Below are 18,488 nucleotides of genomic sequence, written 5' to 3'. Positions count from 1 at the left end.
GAAGTTCTGGTGTTTATCAACCAGGGTAATGTTCTCCTGTAGGGGCATTTCAAGAGTCTTAGGGGACCCTTGACAAAAACGATCCAGGGTGGGCCTACATCAACCTGAAATGAAGCAAACGAATGGGTTTGGGTGTAGATTTGGGGTTTCCAACCATGGTGTAATGGCAGAATTGACTGCAACTGTGGATTGAAATAAATGCTGAGACATTGCATAAGCTTATCAAAACAATGCTACTGCAAATGCGTGTTGTAATCAAGGTTAAGGCCGACAAAAACTGTTGAACACAATAAATAAAGCTGTAGTTTTTTTTTTTGTTTGAATCCCACCAGACGTCAGAGATCACAAGTCGTATTTGATTTCTGTCTGTACTCGACCTCAGTAATCCTCCTCGAGCAGCAATTAAGTTCACATTGTCATGACGTCAGAGCTTCCCCGTATTACATCAGAGGGGATTATACAAGGCACCGTTGGTGAGAGGAATACTCAAATTTATCTGTGTCAGCTGAAGGACGCTCCCTCAGCTGGGTATCCAAACTGTGTCTCCAAGTACTTTAGGGCTTTCCTTCTCCACTTCACGGAGCAGCCGCAAGTGACATGATTTCAATGGAAATGACAGTGGGTTTTTTTCACATCCTTCTCTCTCTCATTCTCTCACTGTCCATTTCTATGTGACTTCTCTCTCTCTCTGTGTATTCTCTTTTTCAAGCCTTAGATCCCATTAAGTAGGATTATTGTAGCCACATTCAGGTCATAACTAACCATTTTTTGTTCAGAAAACACAAAGAGATGCTCTGATTTGCGCTCTCTCTCTTTCTCTCTCCCTACCCCCATATATTTTTGTGAGTTTTTCACAAAGTGCAGCCAAACTGATGGAATCTTTTACCTCAAGGGGGTGAAATTTGACTTGAATGTCGGGAGATTAATATGCATCTTTTCTTCCTCTTGAATTTTGTTCAAACTATTGTTTTTATGGACATTTCTGCCCTCAGTGTTTGTGCACTGTTTGAGCAGAAGGTATAGGAACACCTGAGTAGTGAGTGAATCTTCACATAGTCAGCATTTCTCACTCTTACTTGACTTGTGTGGGATGACTTGGTCCAACATTGTGGAGCCATGGCTGCAGGGATTTGTACCCATTCAGCCGCACGTTAAGAGCACTCCCACTGTTTTTTTTCCCCGCCTGTTTTATTTTTTTCCTCCACAACAAATGCCTTGATTATGGGCTTGATTTTTTATAGAAAATGAATAGATAAGGTTGAGTGTAGACTTAAAGTTTTATTGGTAGAAATTGCATAACCAACCATAAGTGTGTTTGTATACATTTGTGCCAGGAAGCCGTTTCAGGCCCGAATTACATTCTAATTAGGGCCTCCCTTTTAAAATAAAAATAATTTGTCTCTGTAGCCTTAGTGGCCTTGTATGTGTACTTCAGTTAAAGGCCGCCATCTTGTGTCACCATGTGTCTACATCACCTCGAACAGCCAAACTAGCCAAAGTGTGTTTTGCACTTGCCACCATAGTTCCCTAATGCACTGAGGAAAGGGAAGGGTTAGTGGAGGAGTGCAGTTGCAGTTCTTACACGCTGGTCCTTTAAAAGACACAACATGGACTGAACAATATACGTGGATTAGTAGAGTGAGTGCTGCTGTAGTTGGCACATAAATAAAGCTGCCCTGTTTGTTTTTTGTGTTTGCTGCACATGTCATTCTTCAGTAGCCTCCAAACCACACAAGTAATACATGATGAATCAGGGAGCTAATAAGAATGAGAATACCAAGGTAGAAGAAGAAGTAGAAGAAAAAGAAGAAGGGGTTGATGAGGAAGTGCATAAAAAGGATAAGATCAAAGATTTTATTCTTAGTAAAAAAAACAATAAAGAGTCATGGGAAAAGCATCATGGCCAGCATGTGTGTTTGAGTTAAACAAGTGGGGGACTATGTATTTTATCAAACGGTTGATATGAACGTATGCAATCCAAACTACACATAGTCCTACAGTGTTGCACATGCAAATCCATGCACAACACACACACATCCCATGAGTTATTATCAACAACAGTGCTGAGTTACATAACAAGGATCAATCAGCAACAGACCAGTCAATCATTTGAATTATATCTCAGCTACAGTTTGTTTTGTGGAAAGATGATCTTCCACACATTTCCTTTCAGTTAATCTGATTGGATTTGAATGTTTCCTCTCTTGTAGTTGTTACTTTAGTCCTTTCTCAGTGGAGGGAGCACATGCATCTCTGTAAACCCCGTCTTAATCCAAAGTCTTAATCTGCACTGAGAGGTGGTGGAATTCATTTGTTTTTTTGTTTGCTCAAAGAGCTAGTTGTGTTGGTTTTTGTCTTGTGTTTAGTCAAGTGTATTCATACTGTGAGTGAAAACTTATTTTACTTAATAGATTTACAATATGCCCCCTGTCCCGTTTTTCTCTGTCTACCTACAAGGTCCCAACAGAGTCCTACCTGTCACAACTGTCCTGGCAAGACTCTCCTCTTTACACTGATAACATGCAGCCAGGGAGACAGACGTTGCCAGCAGTTCCACCCTGTCCTGCTCCAGGTCAGCAGCCGCTTCAGCTCAAGGACCTGTGGGAACAGTACTCAGACCCAGCTACAGGAAGATTCTACTATGTCAACACCATCACCAAGGAGAGGTCCTGGAAACCCCCTCGCCGGGCCCGTGGATGCACTGACAACAAGGTACATGCTGCACACAACACGAGGAGTGTTGTTGAACATTTACTCAGCAACCTAACTAAGGTCAGTGACCTACAGCTTCCTCCGGAATACTTCAAACTTTTAGGAAATATGCTCATCCGCTTCCTTCTGAAATTATTCTGACATCCGTCTGTCATGTACGACCATTAGGTCTGAAAAGAAAAGGTATATCAGGGTATATCAGAGATCTCGTTTGTGTGATCTTAACAAAAGTCAAAGTGGAAAAATTACATTCGGCAGTTGTACACCAACTGATGAAAAAAGCACCAAAACCGACAAACATAATGTTTATGACTGTTTTCTCGTCGTATTTTACAATACAAACATGAGGCAAAGGATTGTGACAGCACCTACAAAGCTGTGGAAAGTAGACAAAATAATTAAAACTTGACAGTGTATTGCACACTTACAATAGCCTTTTGTTTTTTTTTGGCAGGCCACTCCAATGCAAACTCAGACATTACCCAGAGAAACCAGCCAACTGTCACTGACACTTTCAGAAGCTGGCAATAGAACTGTGCATAGGGTAAGGCTGTTGTACAGGGATGGGAAACTTCAGGCTTTTTATAATCCTGTTTGCCAAGTCTGTGAATAGGTTTGTGTTAAGGGTAAACGATTTGGGGAAAATGTGGTATTGAAAATGTTCTTATATAATCAAGCTTGACTTTTTAACTCAAACTTAATTTGTCCCCAGCAGGCAATTTTTAAATGTACATAAATCAGACAAACATACAATGAAACTGCAGCTTCTTCTTTTTTTTAATGAGCATTCGTTTTATTCTCCAGAACGGCTGATAAGCTTTAAAGCAATAGTCCATCATGTGTTACTGAAGCACTTTTATTTTATCTTCATAAAATAATCCAGTGTCTCTAGCCTTGTAATAATCTGATAAACACTACCAATCAAAATGGATCCAGACTGAAGCAGTGACTCGATGTGGACAGTGTGGATCGATTCACTGGCATACAACTAAGTGACCCACCTGCAGTACAGCTCGTTATGATAATGTGTCCTGTTTTATTACGGCTGATTCAGACGTGACATGGTCATGTTTTAACGTTTCGTGGGTGGAGCTTTGTTTATTTTATTTTACTTTATTTATTGATGGCAATCTGGACATGAATGGGATTTTAGCAGAAAACATGAAATGTTTTAAAAAAAAGAAATTACGGACTCCAGCTTTAGGTATTACATGCAATAATGTGCATCTGGTGTCTGTAAACACAGACATGGGGAAAACACACTCTTCCTGACTCTCTCTTAGCTGTAGTCAGCCTTGTTTGCCCAGATTGCGCAGAGCAGTAAGCGGCGACTAAGTAAAAAGTGGACCATATTACATCATATTGTTTATTGACCAACACACAAATGTTAATAACAAAGTATTGCCTCTCAAATTGACGTAGCTGAGTAGAAGATCTGAAAAACCAAAACATTACAAAACGGCATTAAATGTAACTGTAGCTTCCCATCAACCCCTCCCTGACCTTGCTGATACTGTCATCGTGAAAAAAAAAAAAATCACACTCTATCATTTATTTCAACTTTTGTGTAAAACCTGATTTTACAAGAGTGGATTTGCCCTTTTTTGAATTGAGGAAGTCCACCTGTTGTGTCACATGTAAAGGTTTTACAACAGGCATCACTGACCTGTCCACATATTTATTCAGTGATGCCATCGATGGAGTAAAGTGACTAAAAAAACACAAAACAAAAAACCCTGTATGATCCAGATTGTCAGGGATAAGCATTTTGCATCTCAAGGTTGCGTTGCCTCAGTGTTGCATCAGTGTTTCAAATTTAATGTTGCTCATCAAAAACGCACCAGCGTGATCAAAGCAGCGATGTGCTCTCAAGTCGGTTTGAGGTAAATTCTGTTGACCTACATGTGTCAGTTTTTATACGGTGGAACATGTGTTACCAAACAGGAACTTGAGCACTCATATATATATATATATATATATATGTATATATATATATATATATATATATGTATATATATATACATATACATATATATATATTTTTATAATGCATACTACATGCCAGGTGTTTGTTACCATATCGCTGTTGAATGCATGAACATTTTGAACTTTAAAACTCTGCGACATGTTTCACCCTTAACCCTGTTCTTTTGATTTTATTAATGTATACATTTCTACCTCTTTTCTATATTTGAAACTACCACTGCATCAGTATCATAATCAACCAACGATTATCTTCAACAAAACAATCGCATGTTTCCAGTGTTGGTTCCTCCCTGTCTGTGATTTTTTGTTTAACTGTAAGTTGAACAAACAACGACATTTGACAACATCCGCAATGGGCTTTTGGAAAATAGCGATGAACAATTCTCACATTTTTCCAAGTCAGTTTTAGATTTAAAAAAAACCCAAACAAACCCAAAAACAATAGTTTGCTCATGTAAACAGTTCATTATGTTAAGACATTATGTTGAATCCCACTTCACTTGGTTTTCAATACGATAACACACATTGCCCAAGAATTAGGTTCAAACACACAACCTTCTGATCTGGAGTCAGACGTTCTACCGTTGCTCGTTGTATCTCTTTCCTTGCGTGTGTGTGTGTGTGTGTGTGTGTGTGTGTGTGAGAGAGAGAGTTTGCAGGTGTGCACAATCGACTGATTGATGCGTGTGAGTCCTCAGGTGGATCCTGGGAGTTGATTGTTCCTGCACAGCATGTTGGAGAGGCTGGATGAAACGATGTATCCAGACTTAGGGGAAAACCCAGGCCTCATTTAATTTGCATTTGAAGTGGCAAAAGCTGCACCTTTCTATCTGCCACTATTTGTACTTCACCGTTAACCATTGTACTTCGCTGTCTCTGGGTACTTCCTCTTTATTTTTTATCAAGCTGTCAACTTCACCTCTTTGTGTCAAGGTGTTAAATCTCACTCAGGTTGTAGGAAGTGGCCTCTCAGTGGTCCAGTCATAGCTGGTTAGTTATTATAGACAATAAATATACAGAAGAAAAAGTGTCATGACTTTATCAAAATGCTGCTTACTGTTGTAATAACAGTAGAAGAACATGTGCTCTAAATGTGTTGTTGAAAGCCAAGCCCTTTGATATCTTTACATTATGATTATTCTATATCAAAATGTGTCTACTCTCACTCTTTCTTACCTGAAGGACTCGTAACAAAAGCTGTTGGATTGTGGAGAATGTGTCAGAAAAGGTCTGTTGTAATGGTTGGAGTTGAGCACACCTTCCTGGTTGAGCTGCTGTGCATGAGCGTCACTGCACGAGGTGAAGCAGCTTCTCTCTAGAATAGGGAAGTAGTCGTGGGCTGAAACAAGAGGGAGGGATGAATGGTTTTCACATTTTCACACTGAGAAGAAAAAGTGGGGTAACGTGAGGCGACAGAAGGTTGAGGATTTAAATTTGACAGATAACAGGCGCTCAGGAACAAGACTTGGAGTTTATAACTGGGGGATAAGTTATAATGAGCACCTACGCTGTAAGTTGGCTTTTAGTTTCCTACACAATGTCATTTTTTAGTAATTGATATTTTCATTCCGTGTTTGATTTCTAGCAGCACGTGTCGAGGTGTTCTGTATGTTAACGGAACGGAATAGGATTTGTTTGACTTTCATGCTAATACAGTTCACTGATACTGTTTTTTTTTAACTGTGATGTTTTCATTAAATGAAAATCATCAAGATTGAGTCAAACAACATACTATGCAGTGAATGTTTCACTCTCACAGAACAACGGCTGCAACTTTCTCTCATCAGTTTCAGTTGAATGCAGACACATGTGTGTGTGTGTGTGTGAGTGTGGGTCTTTGAGTGTGTACCTCTGTGCTGTGGCGGTGAATCAAAGAGTGTTTCTAGATGTTGGGATTGGAGCACATGCAGGAAAAGGGTAGTTTTGATACTGGTGTGAGCGTTAAGCCTGGGCGTCATCGGCAAAATACAACTGAAAAAACTGACAGCATCCTGTTTTTCGTGTGGGTGATGATTGATTTCACTTATAATTGCTGTCGTTTTGTGGTTCAGACCATTTGCTCTACGAATGGTGGTGACTCCAGTTTCCCCAAAAACTGCTAGAGAAGACCCCCCGAGTGAAACAGCGTTAGATTTTTACGTTCCGGTCTGTTGCGCATGAAATGGAGTAGACTTGTGTTTTAAATGTAAATGAAATATAAATAGTAACTGTTTCACATCTGTGTTTGTCTTCCTGCCTCTCTCTTCTCTCCCTCTCTAGCTGTCACCTGATTTTATTTTTGGAAGCCACCAGAGGAATACCGACTGTGGCTGGCAGATGAAACAGGTAAAATCCTCGTCTTCCTGCTGAACTCTTTCGTTGCCAGAGGGCATCTAATGCACTTCACCTTGACTTTCATCTTGTAAAAAAAAAAGAGACTAAATTAAAGAATTTTACCAGCTAGACTTGCATGTTCTGACGACACAGCACGATGCATTTGCTTAACAAAATGGGACGCCATAGAACTCTGCTGGTTTTGTTTTGCCACCTCGACATTGTTTCATGTTATGCTCGCACACGTGTGTGTGTGTGTTGTTGTTTGCGTGACTGACTGTGATGGTAATCCTGCGTGTTTTGTCAGTGCTTAATGATAATCAATGAACTCAGGGTCTTTTCGAATTGCAAAAACCGCATATCCACTGTATTACTGCAGAATGTGTTCTAATACTGCCAGCTTTGCTCTTTAGATTCTCAGAGATCAGCATTTATGTATATTAAGGTGGTGAAATAGCAACTCATGGTGTAAAAAAAAATAAAATAAAGACTGTTATCCAAGCAGTTTTCAGTGTAACATGTTGCATCACAGCGGGGTGTGGGTGCATTTGGTTTAAAGCCCTTTTAAAGGCCTCATCTTAGCAAAGGAGCAGATTTGGCTCTTAGTGCTAAGCCGCCTTGCATGAGGAGATGGCAAACATTAGGAGGGACATTTAGTCTGATTGTTGAAACTAGGTTACAGGGATTCGTCATGGCTGTTGTTCCAAAAGTTGAAGATGTGTGAATAATGGTGTGTACTTACAATACGTGCATGGGATTGAAGACCTGAAGTGTTTTGCATGTAATGCATGTAATACTGCAGCTGTGCATGCGTGCGTCATTGTGTCTCTGACAATCTGTGCCATCAGCCTTTCCTGTGAAGTGAGGCGAAACAAGATGGACGTTTTATTGAAACCGCGGTGTCTCTCAATCTGCTTATCTGCGCCGTCCTCATGAAGGGCACCGATGCCTGAAGTGCCCGAATGCTTCGGTTCCTATTTGCGCTTCATACAAGTTACATTAAGTTACAATGCTGCACTGCCTGTGTTGTTCTTCCCGTAATGAGAAATGAGTAAAAATGAAAAATGTTTGCAGTGAAAGTCGCTCTGACAGATTCTGTGATAGCTACGTCTCTGTAATAACTGCTAATGCTGGGACATTGTGTTCTGCCATTGACCAAATGTCAGTAACGATGTGAATCTGAAAGATTTGCAAACCAACAGTTGTTTCCCTGACTTTGTAAACAAGGCTAGATTATTCTAATCTGTCAGAGGACCAGGAAACGACCATGCAGCCTCAAAGTGCAAGCGTGTCCAAAACGTACGTCCAAAAACGAATCAAAAAGAACCAAAGAAAGACACTTACTGTTGAGTGCTGGCAAGTCACAGATGTCTTTGTAAATTACTGGTTGCACCTGTGTTCGCCCACAGCTGAGGTCAATCAGCCTCAGTGGAGGTTATAAAGGCAGGTTGAAGGTTTCCTGCTCACTTGTTTGTCTTGTCACCAGAGGGTCAACACTTCCAGTTAACAGAAATGTGTTCTATCCTGTTTTTGTTCATTTATCACTTTGTTTTGTTATTTTGTTGTTTTTCAACCAAAAGCCACTCCTAGTGAAGATTGTGTCTTTGTACATTTGACAATATCTCGGTAGAAATAATCGAATAATCGGCATGATGGAATTTGATGATCTGACCTTTATTTTGCTCTCTATCCTCATTGTTTTCTTGTAATCTGTTTGATTGGGGCAAGAAAGTAAAACTGAATACAATAATATATAATAATATAAAAACTGTACTGTAAATGTAACGGTTCCTCAATAGTGTCCACGTGACAATTCAAGTACAATGACATGGAAGTATGTTGCATTAGATAAATCAGTGTTTTCCCTGTCCCTTGTTTGTCAGTTCCACCTCTGACACCTGACCCAACAATGTAACCCTGACTTTTTGACCCCTGCTAAAGAAAATGCAGCGTGCGGCCTCCTCTGATACCCTCAGCTTGATGACATTCAGCAGTGCAGATGCCCGGTGCCATAACTCTGCCTCCGTGCACGATGCCAAGCAGCCGCTCATCCACTCCCAATCTATGATCCTGCCTGAGAATGGCAAGGTACTTACCTACGGAGCACATAACACAAAAGCTAATGAACTGCGTTTGTACACACACACACAGAGAACACTGCAATAATTCAATATCAACAAACTTAAAACAGTTTTTACTGTGATCGGCCCAGCCCCACTACATATACACTGGCAAATCCACAAAGCTAAGGCTCACTTCCTGTCTTTCAGCTGGTCCAGAAATGTATGGATTACTCGTGTAATGTGACCAACATCATCGTGGAGCCTCCGTCTCCTGAGAGCTCTCCAGACAGTGACGGCTGCACACCAGTGAGACTACGCCTTGCTCCTTTGCTTAAATGTTTACCTGCACATGTGTGTTAGAGAGACTGTGTCCCCTGCTGTCTTTATATACTGTACTCACTATACCTCCACAGCTTGTATTCATGTTGTTCTCTTGCACCTGAACACCTTAAATGGGGCCATAGCGCAGTGGGAGATTTCAGACCAGCTCTCCTCTCACTATTTTTTTTTTTTGGGAATGATGCAACAGTAGAGTTAAATGGGTTTGCTCGGGATGCAGCGTATTACACCGAGGAAAAGTCTTCTGCTGTACCTTGCAGTTCACACTGAAACTTGTCCTCGCTTACCCTTATCATTAAGTGATAACAAATATTGACACACTATTAATATTGATGCTTCTCCTCAGGAGCTGGAGAAAGCCGGCCTTTTGAACAAGACCAAAATTGCAGAGGGAGGCCGCAAGCTAAGGTGAGGCATCCGGGAGCCGCCGCTGGCATTAAAGACAGACAAAAAAAAAAAGGAAATGTTTAATCATGCTTCCTGAGCCAAGCACTTACTGAGCAATGCACACGTTTGATGGGTTGCAGGAAAAGCTGGAGTCCGTCCTGGGTCGTGTTGGTAGGGAACAGTCTGGTTTTCTTCAAAGATCCGAAATCGCAGACACCTTCCAGCTGGGTAAGAGTTCAGAAGAACACCGTGTTTTATTGGGAAGTAAAGTCATCGCTTAAATGGGTTTTGCTGAAATTATCTCCGGGTTCTCCTGAAGTCCAAATACATGCAATATGTGGATTAGGTAAATTGGACACTCTAAATTGACCATAGGTGTGAATGTGAGAGTGAATGGTTGTTTGTCTCGATGTGTGGCCCTGTGATGGACTGGCGATCTGTCCAGAGTGTGACCCCGCCGCTCGCTCCAAAGCGGTAGAGGACTTATGATTGAGTATGATTGAATTATTGCATGACTGCTAACACTTGGTATGAGTCCCCTCATAAATGCAGAAGTTGGGTTTTCTGCACAGATGATTTGTCATTTTTTAACAAGAAGGCAACATACCCTAGAGCAGATTCTCACCCATCTAAAAGGTTTCACAACAGTTGGATGTTTCTGATCACTCGTCTGCTTTACCTCACCTCGTGGATCCTTGCAGTAAAATGACAAGCACCAGCTGTGTTCCACAAATTCTGCACAGCAGAAAAAAACCCAACCCCCATTTTTTTTAAGCACATATTCACCAATTCAGCAAACTCAATATTGACACTGTTCGAAATATCGATATTCTATTATCTTTTTTGTACCCGTTTGTCAACAACAGAAACCAGGAAACAGTCGCCCTGAGAGCAGTGTGGATTTAAGAGGCGCACAGCTGCAATGGACCAATGATTTGTCCAGCAAGAAGAATGTCTTCAAGGTAAACAAGTGAAATAAGTAGAAACCCACAAAGATATGTTTAAAAAACATTTGAGTATACCGGTATACTCTCGTTCATTAAGGTTTACTGAAATTCAACAGTAATAAGTAGTATTGAGGGATTTTGTTGATCAGGTTTGTGAACTGATGAGTAGATAACAGTGAAACAGTGTCTTTATCAGAGAAAGGAAGCACAAGTTGGAGGGCTGTGACCTCAGAGAGATAAAGGAAGTAGTAAAAATACATTTTCTACTGAGCATAAGTGGTGCATTTGGACAAGGACGAAAAAAATCTATTGCGAAATACTGCTCTGTGGCTGAGCGTTCACATGGTTTAATGTATGTTTTCTGGTTTCAGCTGAGGACAGTAACGGGCAACGAGTTCCTGCTGCAGTCAGAGACAGACTCTCTGATAAAGGAGTGGTTTAACACCATTCAGAACGTCATCGTCAGGCTGGTGAGACACAGAGCTGCTCCTTCTTCTCTACCCCGTCATTCAAAACAAAGTAGTAAAAGAAAATGTATGACTTTAGTCAAGATCACAGTCTGGGGATACATAATGAGTGTGGCTACGATTATCAGTGTTCAGTGGGTGACATTATGTCATCATTCTAAATGAATAATACAATTCCTAAGTATTTACAGCAATCATGAAATGATCTTTCGCTTCTGTTTTTGCACCAAAAAACAGAACTGTCAGTAACTAAAAAAGCCCCCGATGACATGAAACACATTTTTCTTGAATACTGAGAAACCAGCTTGAATAATGATATAATAACAGTCAGTGTCATGTATGATGATTCGTGTGACAGTTTCACTCCTCCTGCCTTTCAGGATCGTGAAAACCCACTGGACAACGTCCTCCTGTACTCTCTGAGGAGAGCGGGCAGCGTGGAGATGCTGGAGCACAGTGGAGACGAGGAGGACAGGAGAACGTCTCGTAAGTCAGCGCCGCGCGATGTCACCAGTTTATTCTGACTCTCCTCCTTCACACACATCCTCCACTCCAGTTTACAGCAGACTGTCACTCCATCATCACCATCATCACTGTGACTTTCTTTTGTTCAAACCTCCGTACAGGCCTCACACATCCCTCCATCCTCTCCTCCATTCAGCCCACCTATATTTTCACTCGTCCTCCATGGCAGATATTCTCTCACCTCCACTATCGACCGGCCCTGCCACTTTTCATCCTCGCCACGCTCCCCTCGCACCTGTTCTCCAGCCTCGTCACTGAATGCCCCGCACTGACCTCCTCCTCCTTCTCCTCTTCTTCTTCTTCTTCTTCTCCTCGCTCTTCTTCTTCCACCTTCTCCTCTCCTTCCTCCACAGTCCCTCGCTCATCGTCCAACCTGGAAAACACAGAGAGGAAAAGGGTAAAGACGCGGCTGAAGAAGCTGATCATGAGGAGACCTCCTCTGCAGGCTCTGCAGGAGAAAGGCCTCATTAAAGGTGAGGTTTCTTTTTGAGGTTTTTAGGCGTTCATCCTTTCATTTATCAGCGCAGTCGCTCTCTTTAATGCAAAGAAATCGCTTTTGTTTTCTTCTTCTTTGTCATGTGAATGCTGACTGAAGTATTCAGCTTTTCGTGTCTTGTTCTGGGGGAAATCTTCAAATCTAAAACTCGCTCATCTTTAAAATGCTACTACTTAACGGTAATGCGTCTCTATCGGGTGATATTGACACCCAGAATGAAATTTTTCTAGTTAATATTACAGCTGTCAACTCTGGACTTGAGTTGTAAAGTTGTAGAGATTTTATAATTTAGTACCATCACAGTTGTGAGAGTAGGCGAGAAACCACCTGTGGTGATGCCTCACCCTGTAGTGAATGTGAATCGATATCCGCCCCCCCTCTTTGTCTGTTGAGGAAGGGATTCTCCAAAGATGTTTCCTTGTCTGCCAATTATAGCAGTACCATGGCATCTGTTACACAATACATCTAAAAGAGGATTCTTGGTTCAAGTCCTGGTTTGACTGCGATTGGTTTCTCCAGGTTTTTCCACCTCCTCGTCCCCTCACAGGTGAATTGGAGACTCTAAATTGACCACAAGTGTGTCTTTGAGTGTGAATGAGTTGTGGTCGCTGTTTGTTTGCCCAGTTAAGGCAGATGACCAATCCAGGTAGTAGCCTGTCTCCTCAGATATCACAAATCAGAAAATCTTTATTGTCATTACCAGTACAATGATTTAAGTGCAACACTATTCAGTGCAAAAACAATAGAACAATACTAAGCAAAAAGAAGTGACAATAACATGCAGACTCACTAGGAAGTATATAAAATAAATATAAAAATAGGGATTTTTATATAAGAGGGAAGTATATACAGAACATTGAACAGCTGCATGTATCTGGTGATATTGCACTGGACCCTTATTTATGAGCCAGATGTACAATTACGGCAAATGCCAAATGTCATTGTCAGTTGGCTCTGATGGATTGGATAAATGGATGGAACAATGTGTTCTTCTTTTTTTTTTTTGGGTCACTTTCACATCATCAAAGTTGACCACTAAACAGAAAAGCTTGTGTAAATGAGTGAAGAAATGCACCACAAACACAGGTCAAGTGAGGTCACTGACATGTGACAATAAGTGTGAAAATAATCAGAATCATATTCTGTGGCCTTCCCGTATTTAACCCAGTTCAACACCTATGCAGTATTTATAGATATATATATGTATGTATATATATATATGTATATCTGTATATATATGTACATATATACATGTATATATGTATATATTTATATATATATATATACATATAGTACAGTAAATTATCTACCAAAGATCTACCAATCTATTTTATGTTTTTCAAGCTTGTTTGAGCTTTTATTCTTTGTCCATATTCCACGAGACACACAGTACTTTGTTTTAAATAGATTTATAACCAAAGACTTCAGCTACTATAAAATGATATTCCTGTATTGTCTAATAAACTGCTGTGAGGTGGTTTTTGATTCCATTTTCCTCACACCTAAGTTCATTCCAGTCTTTATCAGATTTAATACAGTATGATCGTGCTATACTCTGGAGTAAAAGGTTGCATACAATTATTTTTACCCTATAGAGTATGCAGTACAGGGGTTATGTTTCATCATCACTAGTGAGTCTACGTCTCCTTTGGGAGCAGAGTCAAACATATAGGTTTCCTCAAATCATGAGCTGTATATGTCGCTCTAGATTCACTCAATCTTGTCGCTCTTACATTATGTATGTTACCCGAGGAGAAAAGAGACACGAGAAGCGACTTGTGTGACTGTGTTTGTGTTCTCTCTCTCTCTCTCTCTCCAGATCAGGTATTTGGTTGTTGTCTGGAGATGCTCTGTAACCGAGAGAAAAGCACCGTCCCTCGTTTCGTCAGACTTTGCACCGAGGCTGTGGAGAGCAGAGGTACAGTCACTGCAGACCGCCGACTCCTGCGCGGACACATGAGGAAACGGCGTAAATAGCATTTTGAGTCACCCGATGGCAGCTCTGCGCCGTCTTATCTGCTGTGTTGCATAAATCATCAAAGAGAAGATGTACCTAAAAGGGCTGTTGATTGCAGAAGCAGGTTGACTCAAACGCCCAAATAAGAAGTCTTGTGGCAGTTGAGAGGACATTTAGTTATTTGAGAACTGTTGAAAGACAGTAAATAATAATAAATGTTTAATACAGAAAGCGATTAAGTACCTCAAATCTGACATTTTATTCATTTTCAGTTAATTTGGCACTCGAATTAATCCATGAGCTTTACTTAAAATAAGGAACATTTGCACACGGAACAGTCAAAAGCCCAAAGATATTACATTTTCTATCACAAAATAAGTCAGTAGAGGATAATCAGTATTGTTTGATTAAACATAGACTATAAACTGGAGTAGTAGCAGTACAGTAGGATGCATGAAATGTCACTCTCTCTAAAAGGTGTGTATTTTACAAATCTGAAATGACCGATTATGATAAACTCATAAATCATACTAAAGCTATCTGTGTGTGTGTGTGTGTGTTGCAGGATTGGAGACTGATGGCATCTACAGAGTATCAGGGAACCTGGCAGTGATTCAGAAACTACGCTACCTAGTGAACCATGGTGAGGGAGGAGTGTTGAACCTAAACTTAATGTCATGATCAGTGCTGATATATTTGTAATCTTAATCCTCTTTTTCCAGCCTCTTCAAATGAAATCAAATGACTACTGATGCTGTTTGAATCTTAATATAAGACACATCTCTCTTTCACCTCCTCACTGAGGAAAGCTTACTGAGTAACTGCTGGTGTTTGCAGAGCGAGCGGTGACTACTGACGGCCGCTACATGTTCCCAGCGGAGTTGGTGCAAGGTAGATTGAGACAGACGAGGACAGCGGTCGCTTTCATGTGTCCACGGCCTGCTTGTTTTGTGCATTATGTGTTGCGCAACGTGAACGCCGCAGTCCAGAAAAATAAAAAAAAAACACACTCCCACCCACAGACTGACAGACCTGTGTCACACACACACACACACAGATGCACTGAAACGCTGAAAGTTTGGTGCTTTTGCTACCCTTTGCTTAATGTATGTCTGTCCCTTAGGCTCTTCTGCTTTACGTTTTCTGATGTAATAACACAGAGCAGGTTGTACAGAGGCTCCCACACAGTCCATGGCTGCCATCAAGTGGACAGAAACGGGAGAATCAGGAATCAGCACCTAGAATAAGCTGATAATATGGTCTAATATGAGCAGGCCGGGATTAAACAATGTGTGCTCTGTACCTCTGATTGTGAGGGTGTGTGAGATATGTAGTGTTTGTGTGTGTGTGTGTGTGTGTGACCACAGCTATCTCCGTCCTGCAGCTACAAGCCTTCATGTTCCGCCTCAGCACTAATGTGAATTTGCACTGTGTTCTGTTCAAGTTCTTCACTAAACGACACCATGACTTGTTTGTTGTCACACATTTGTCTCTCTCTTTTTTTCATATTGCCTCACTTACCGTTTACTTCTTCTCTGACCCTGTCTGTCTCAATGTCTCTGTGCCCCCTCGTCCTCCTCCTCCTCCCCCCCTCCCTCCTCGTCTCTCAGAGGAGAAGCTGAATTTGGGCGACGGCGAGTGGGAGGACATCCATGTCATCACGGGAGCTTTGAAACTTTTCTTTCGCGAGCTTCCCGAGCCTCTGGTGCCCTATGGCTTCTTCACAGACATTGTAGAGACAGCCAGTAAGTGACCAGTTTCAGTCTCTGTCAGATTCCTTCACACCTTCTCCTTGTATTTGAGCATCACTCAGTGACACTTGATCAATCTTAGATTTAAAAAATAAACATCCTCAGTTATCCCATCACTGCCTACAAAGCACGTATGAAATGATATATATTTTTACATTTTCCAAAGAAAGGGATTATAGGATTAGAGCCAGGACAACAACTAAACATATACATGCAAAAAAAAATACAGCTGTAATTTATTGAGTGTATTGTCAAATTCAAATGGAACAGTAGTTTCACTGCACAAAAAAAAATCATTTCCCATGTTCCTCGACTCAAAATGCAAATAAAAGTTGACTCCGTTATTTAAAGGATGAGGCTGGTGTATTTCTATTTCTATTTTTATTGTCAACAAATCCCAAGAAAAGAACAAAACCGACAATGTGTTTGTCAGTACTTTTATGACTTCTCTACCCTGCCTGTGGCACTCAGCCCAAACCTTTCCACTCCTACTACAGACATAAATCTCTTTATTTAAAAAAAAAGAAGAAAAAAAAAGGTAAATCCTTAAATTAGTGCAACAGATTTAGTAGGAGTTTCATATTTTATATGTCAGAAAATTGCATTTAATGGTGATCATTTTGTTGCCATGGGTTTTAAATCTACTTTGATTGAGGTAGGCAGAGTTTAGTGTTTAATATTAATATGTGAAGACGAAAAAGCCAGGATCTTACTATTGTTACTACGTGTCTGCATGTAATAGTTGTAACAGTTGTTTTTCGTGTGTTTATCTACTTAATGTATTTAATTGTCGTATATATGCCGTACACACAACTGAGCCCAAAATGAATTTCCCATTAGGACAATAAAGTATATTATATCATGTAGTATGTGAGGTGTAAGTAACTTCAGTAACTAGTTACCTGCTCATGACCTTTAATAAATGCGTCTTTTTCCACTCATTTACAACAACAACAACAACAACAACAACAAGCCTTGCATTTAACAATTTAAGTTGAAGCAATGTACTGGTTACAGTTACTTTACCCATTAAAAATACTTATTATCTGATATGTTCAAACTTTTCTTTGACTTAACTTAAACCACTACGATAAGCCAAAATGTATTTGTGACTTTTACTTATCCTAAAACAGACGATAATCTAGCAAATTGAAATGAAATGACAACCAGAACGAAAACTTGCACACTAGGAAAAAAAAAAGTTGGAAAAATGTAAATGTAATCTTGACATGAATCCATCCCTTTCTTATCAGCCTGATTGTTATCTGTGTGTTCTCCGCTTCAAACCACAGTGATGATAGTTTGTAATTGTAAGCTGCTGCTGTATCCACTCAGACGGCGGAGGCCAATAAACGACATGTGACACCAGTTAATGGATGTAAATCAAGTGTTGGATGCTGATAAAGCGTGATAAAATGCTAATGATAACAGTATTATGATCCAACATGTCTCTTGCTCTCTGTTGCAGAGATGTCTGACTACATGGACAAAGTGGACCGTTTGAAGTGTCTGGTGCTGAACATGCCTCCTCCAAACCATGATACTCTTCTATTCATGTGCCGCCATCTCAAACGGTGAGAGAGGGTGGGATTAAAACCATGTGCAGTAAATATCTGCTATTTTATCTGCCCTGTTGGGTTACATTTAGATCTGATGGTTTCAATGCCATTTCATAACACGGGATTATTCCCTTGGCACGTTGCAGCATGAAAAAGTGAACCAGATGACCGTGTAGCAAAATAAAATGCCCTGCTTTTAACTTTTGTTGTATAATTTGACCACAAGATGGGGTAGTTCCCTTGTTGTTTTCAGTCATTTTTTGTCAGGGATCCTTTGGGTCTCGAAGCGTGCCAGCACCGTACCAGGATCACACTGTTAAGCTTGGGTCTGTGTGAGATGAAAAGGCTGGAGGAAGATGAATAGTGTACAATGTTCCGCGCGCCAGTTCCTTTTTACAGTACATAAAATGTGTAGTTTTACCGCGTATGGGTTTTCCTTCCACTCCAGGGGTGAGCGTTCGTGTTCTGAGGCTGATGTTTGTGCCAGGGTGTGGTGTGGGCCCCATGAATTTGTCAACTCTGTGTCTTTCTCTCATTTTCTCCCTGCTGTCATTGCTTTTCCCCCCCAAGTTCTGTTTATCATTTATTTTCTCCCTGCTCAATCACGTCTGTCGCCTCCTCCGTTGCTGGCTTACAACCATTGTTTCCTTACATCCTCTTTATCCTCTTCCCCCTTTTCTTGTTCTACCCTTCCTCTTCCTCCCTTCTTCCTCATCTTTCCATCCCTCACTCCTTTTTCTTTATCCTTCCCCTTCCCTTTTCGTGCCCCCCTCCCGCTCTCCTCCTTGCCTTGAAGGTCCCATGGGAGCCTTGTGGTTCGTCTGCTGGAAGGCATACCAACACCACCGCCGCCACCACTGGAACCTCTCTCTTTTCTCTCTCCTCGCCCTCTCCCTTACTTGCTCCTTTTTTCTCTTCCCTCTGCTCTTTCCCTCTCTCTTTTTCCTCCTCTCTTTTTAATGTGGAAGTTTTGAGCAATTGCTGGC

The 18,488-nt window shown here is 40.9% G+C and overlaps 1 protein-coding gene across 3 annotated transcripts in view; it reads left to right on the top strand.

Annotated features, from left to right (window-relative positions):
• Positions 1 to 18,200, top strand: part of LOC122786344 (rho GTPase-activating protein 9-like) — a 30,480-nt gene extending 12,280 nt beyond the window's left edge. Inside the window, exons 6-21 of one of the 3 annotated variants that reach the window (XM_044052585.1) lie at positions 2,458 to 2,712; positions 3,167 to 3,256; positions 6,958 to 7,023; positions 8,953 to 9,099; positions 9,282 to 9,380; positions 9,760 to 9,821; positions 9,941 to 10,028; positions 10,667 to 10,762; positions 11,119 to 11,217; positions 11,595 to 11,700; positions 12,093 to 12,212; positions 14,055 to 14,153; positions 14,758 to 14,835; positions 15,030 to 15,083; positions 15,803 to 15,937; positions 17,412 to 18,200. In XM_044052585.1, coding sequence (XP_043908520.1) covers positions 2,458 to 2,712; positions 3,167 to 3,256; positions 6,958 to 7,023; positions 8,953 to 9,099; positions 9,282 to 9,380; positions 9,760 to 9,821; positions 9,941 to 10,028; positions 10,667 to 10,762; positions 11,119 to 11,217; positions 11,595 to 11,700; positions 12,093 to 12,212; positions 14,055 to 14,153; positions 14,758 to 14,835; positions 15,030 to 15,083; positions 15,803 to 15,937; positions 17,412 to 17,521 — 1,704 coding nt within the window. In that variant the 3' untranslated portion in view covers positions 17,522 to 18,200. The remainder of the gene's footprint in view (positions 1 to 2,457; positions 2,713 to 3,166; positions 3,257 to 6,957; positions 7,024 to 8,952; positions 9,100 to 9,281; positions 9,381 to 9,759; positions 9,822 to 9,940; positions 10,029 to 10,666; positions 10,763 to 11,118; positions 11,218 to 11,594; positions 11,701 to 12,092; positions 12,213 to 14,054; positions 14,154 to 14,757; positions 14,836 to 15,029; positions 15,084 to 15,802; positions 15,938 to 17,411) is intronic. The other 2 variants (XM_044052587.1, XM_044052586.1) reach the window with 2 other exon arrangements.
• The last annotated feature ends 288 nt before the right edge of the window (positions 18,201 to 18,488 follow it).

This window comes from Solea senegalensis, linkage group LG20 (genome assembly GCF_019176455.1).
Source record: "Solea senegalensis isolate Sse05_10M linkage group LG20, IFAPA_SoseM_1, whole genome shotgun sequence".
NCBI lineage: Eukaryota > Metazoa > Chordata > Actinopteri > Pleuronectiformes > Soleidae > Solea > Solea senegalensis.
This window is presented reverse-complemented; position numbering and strand designations above follow the sequence as displayed.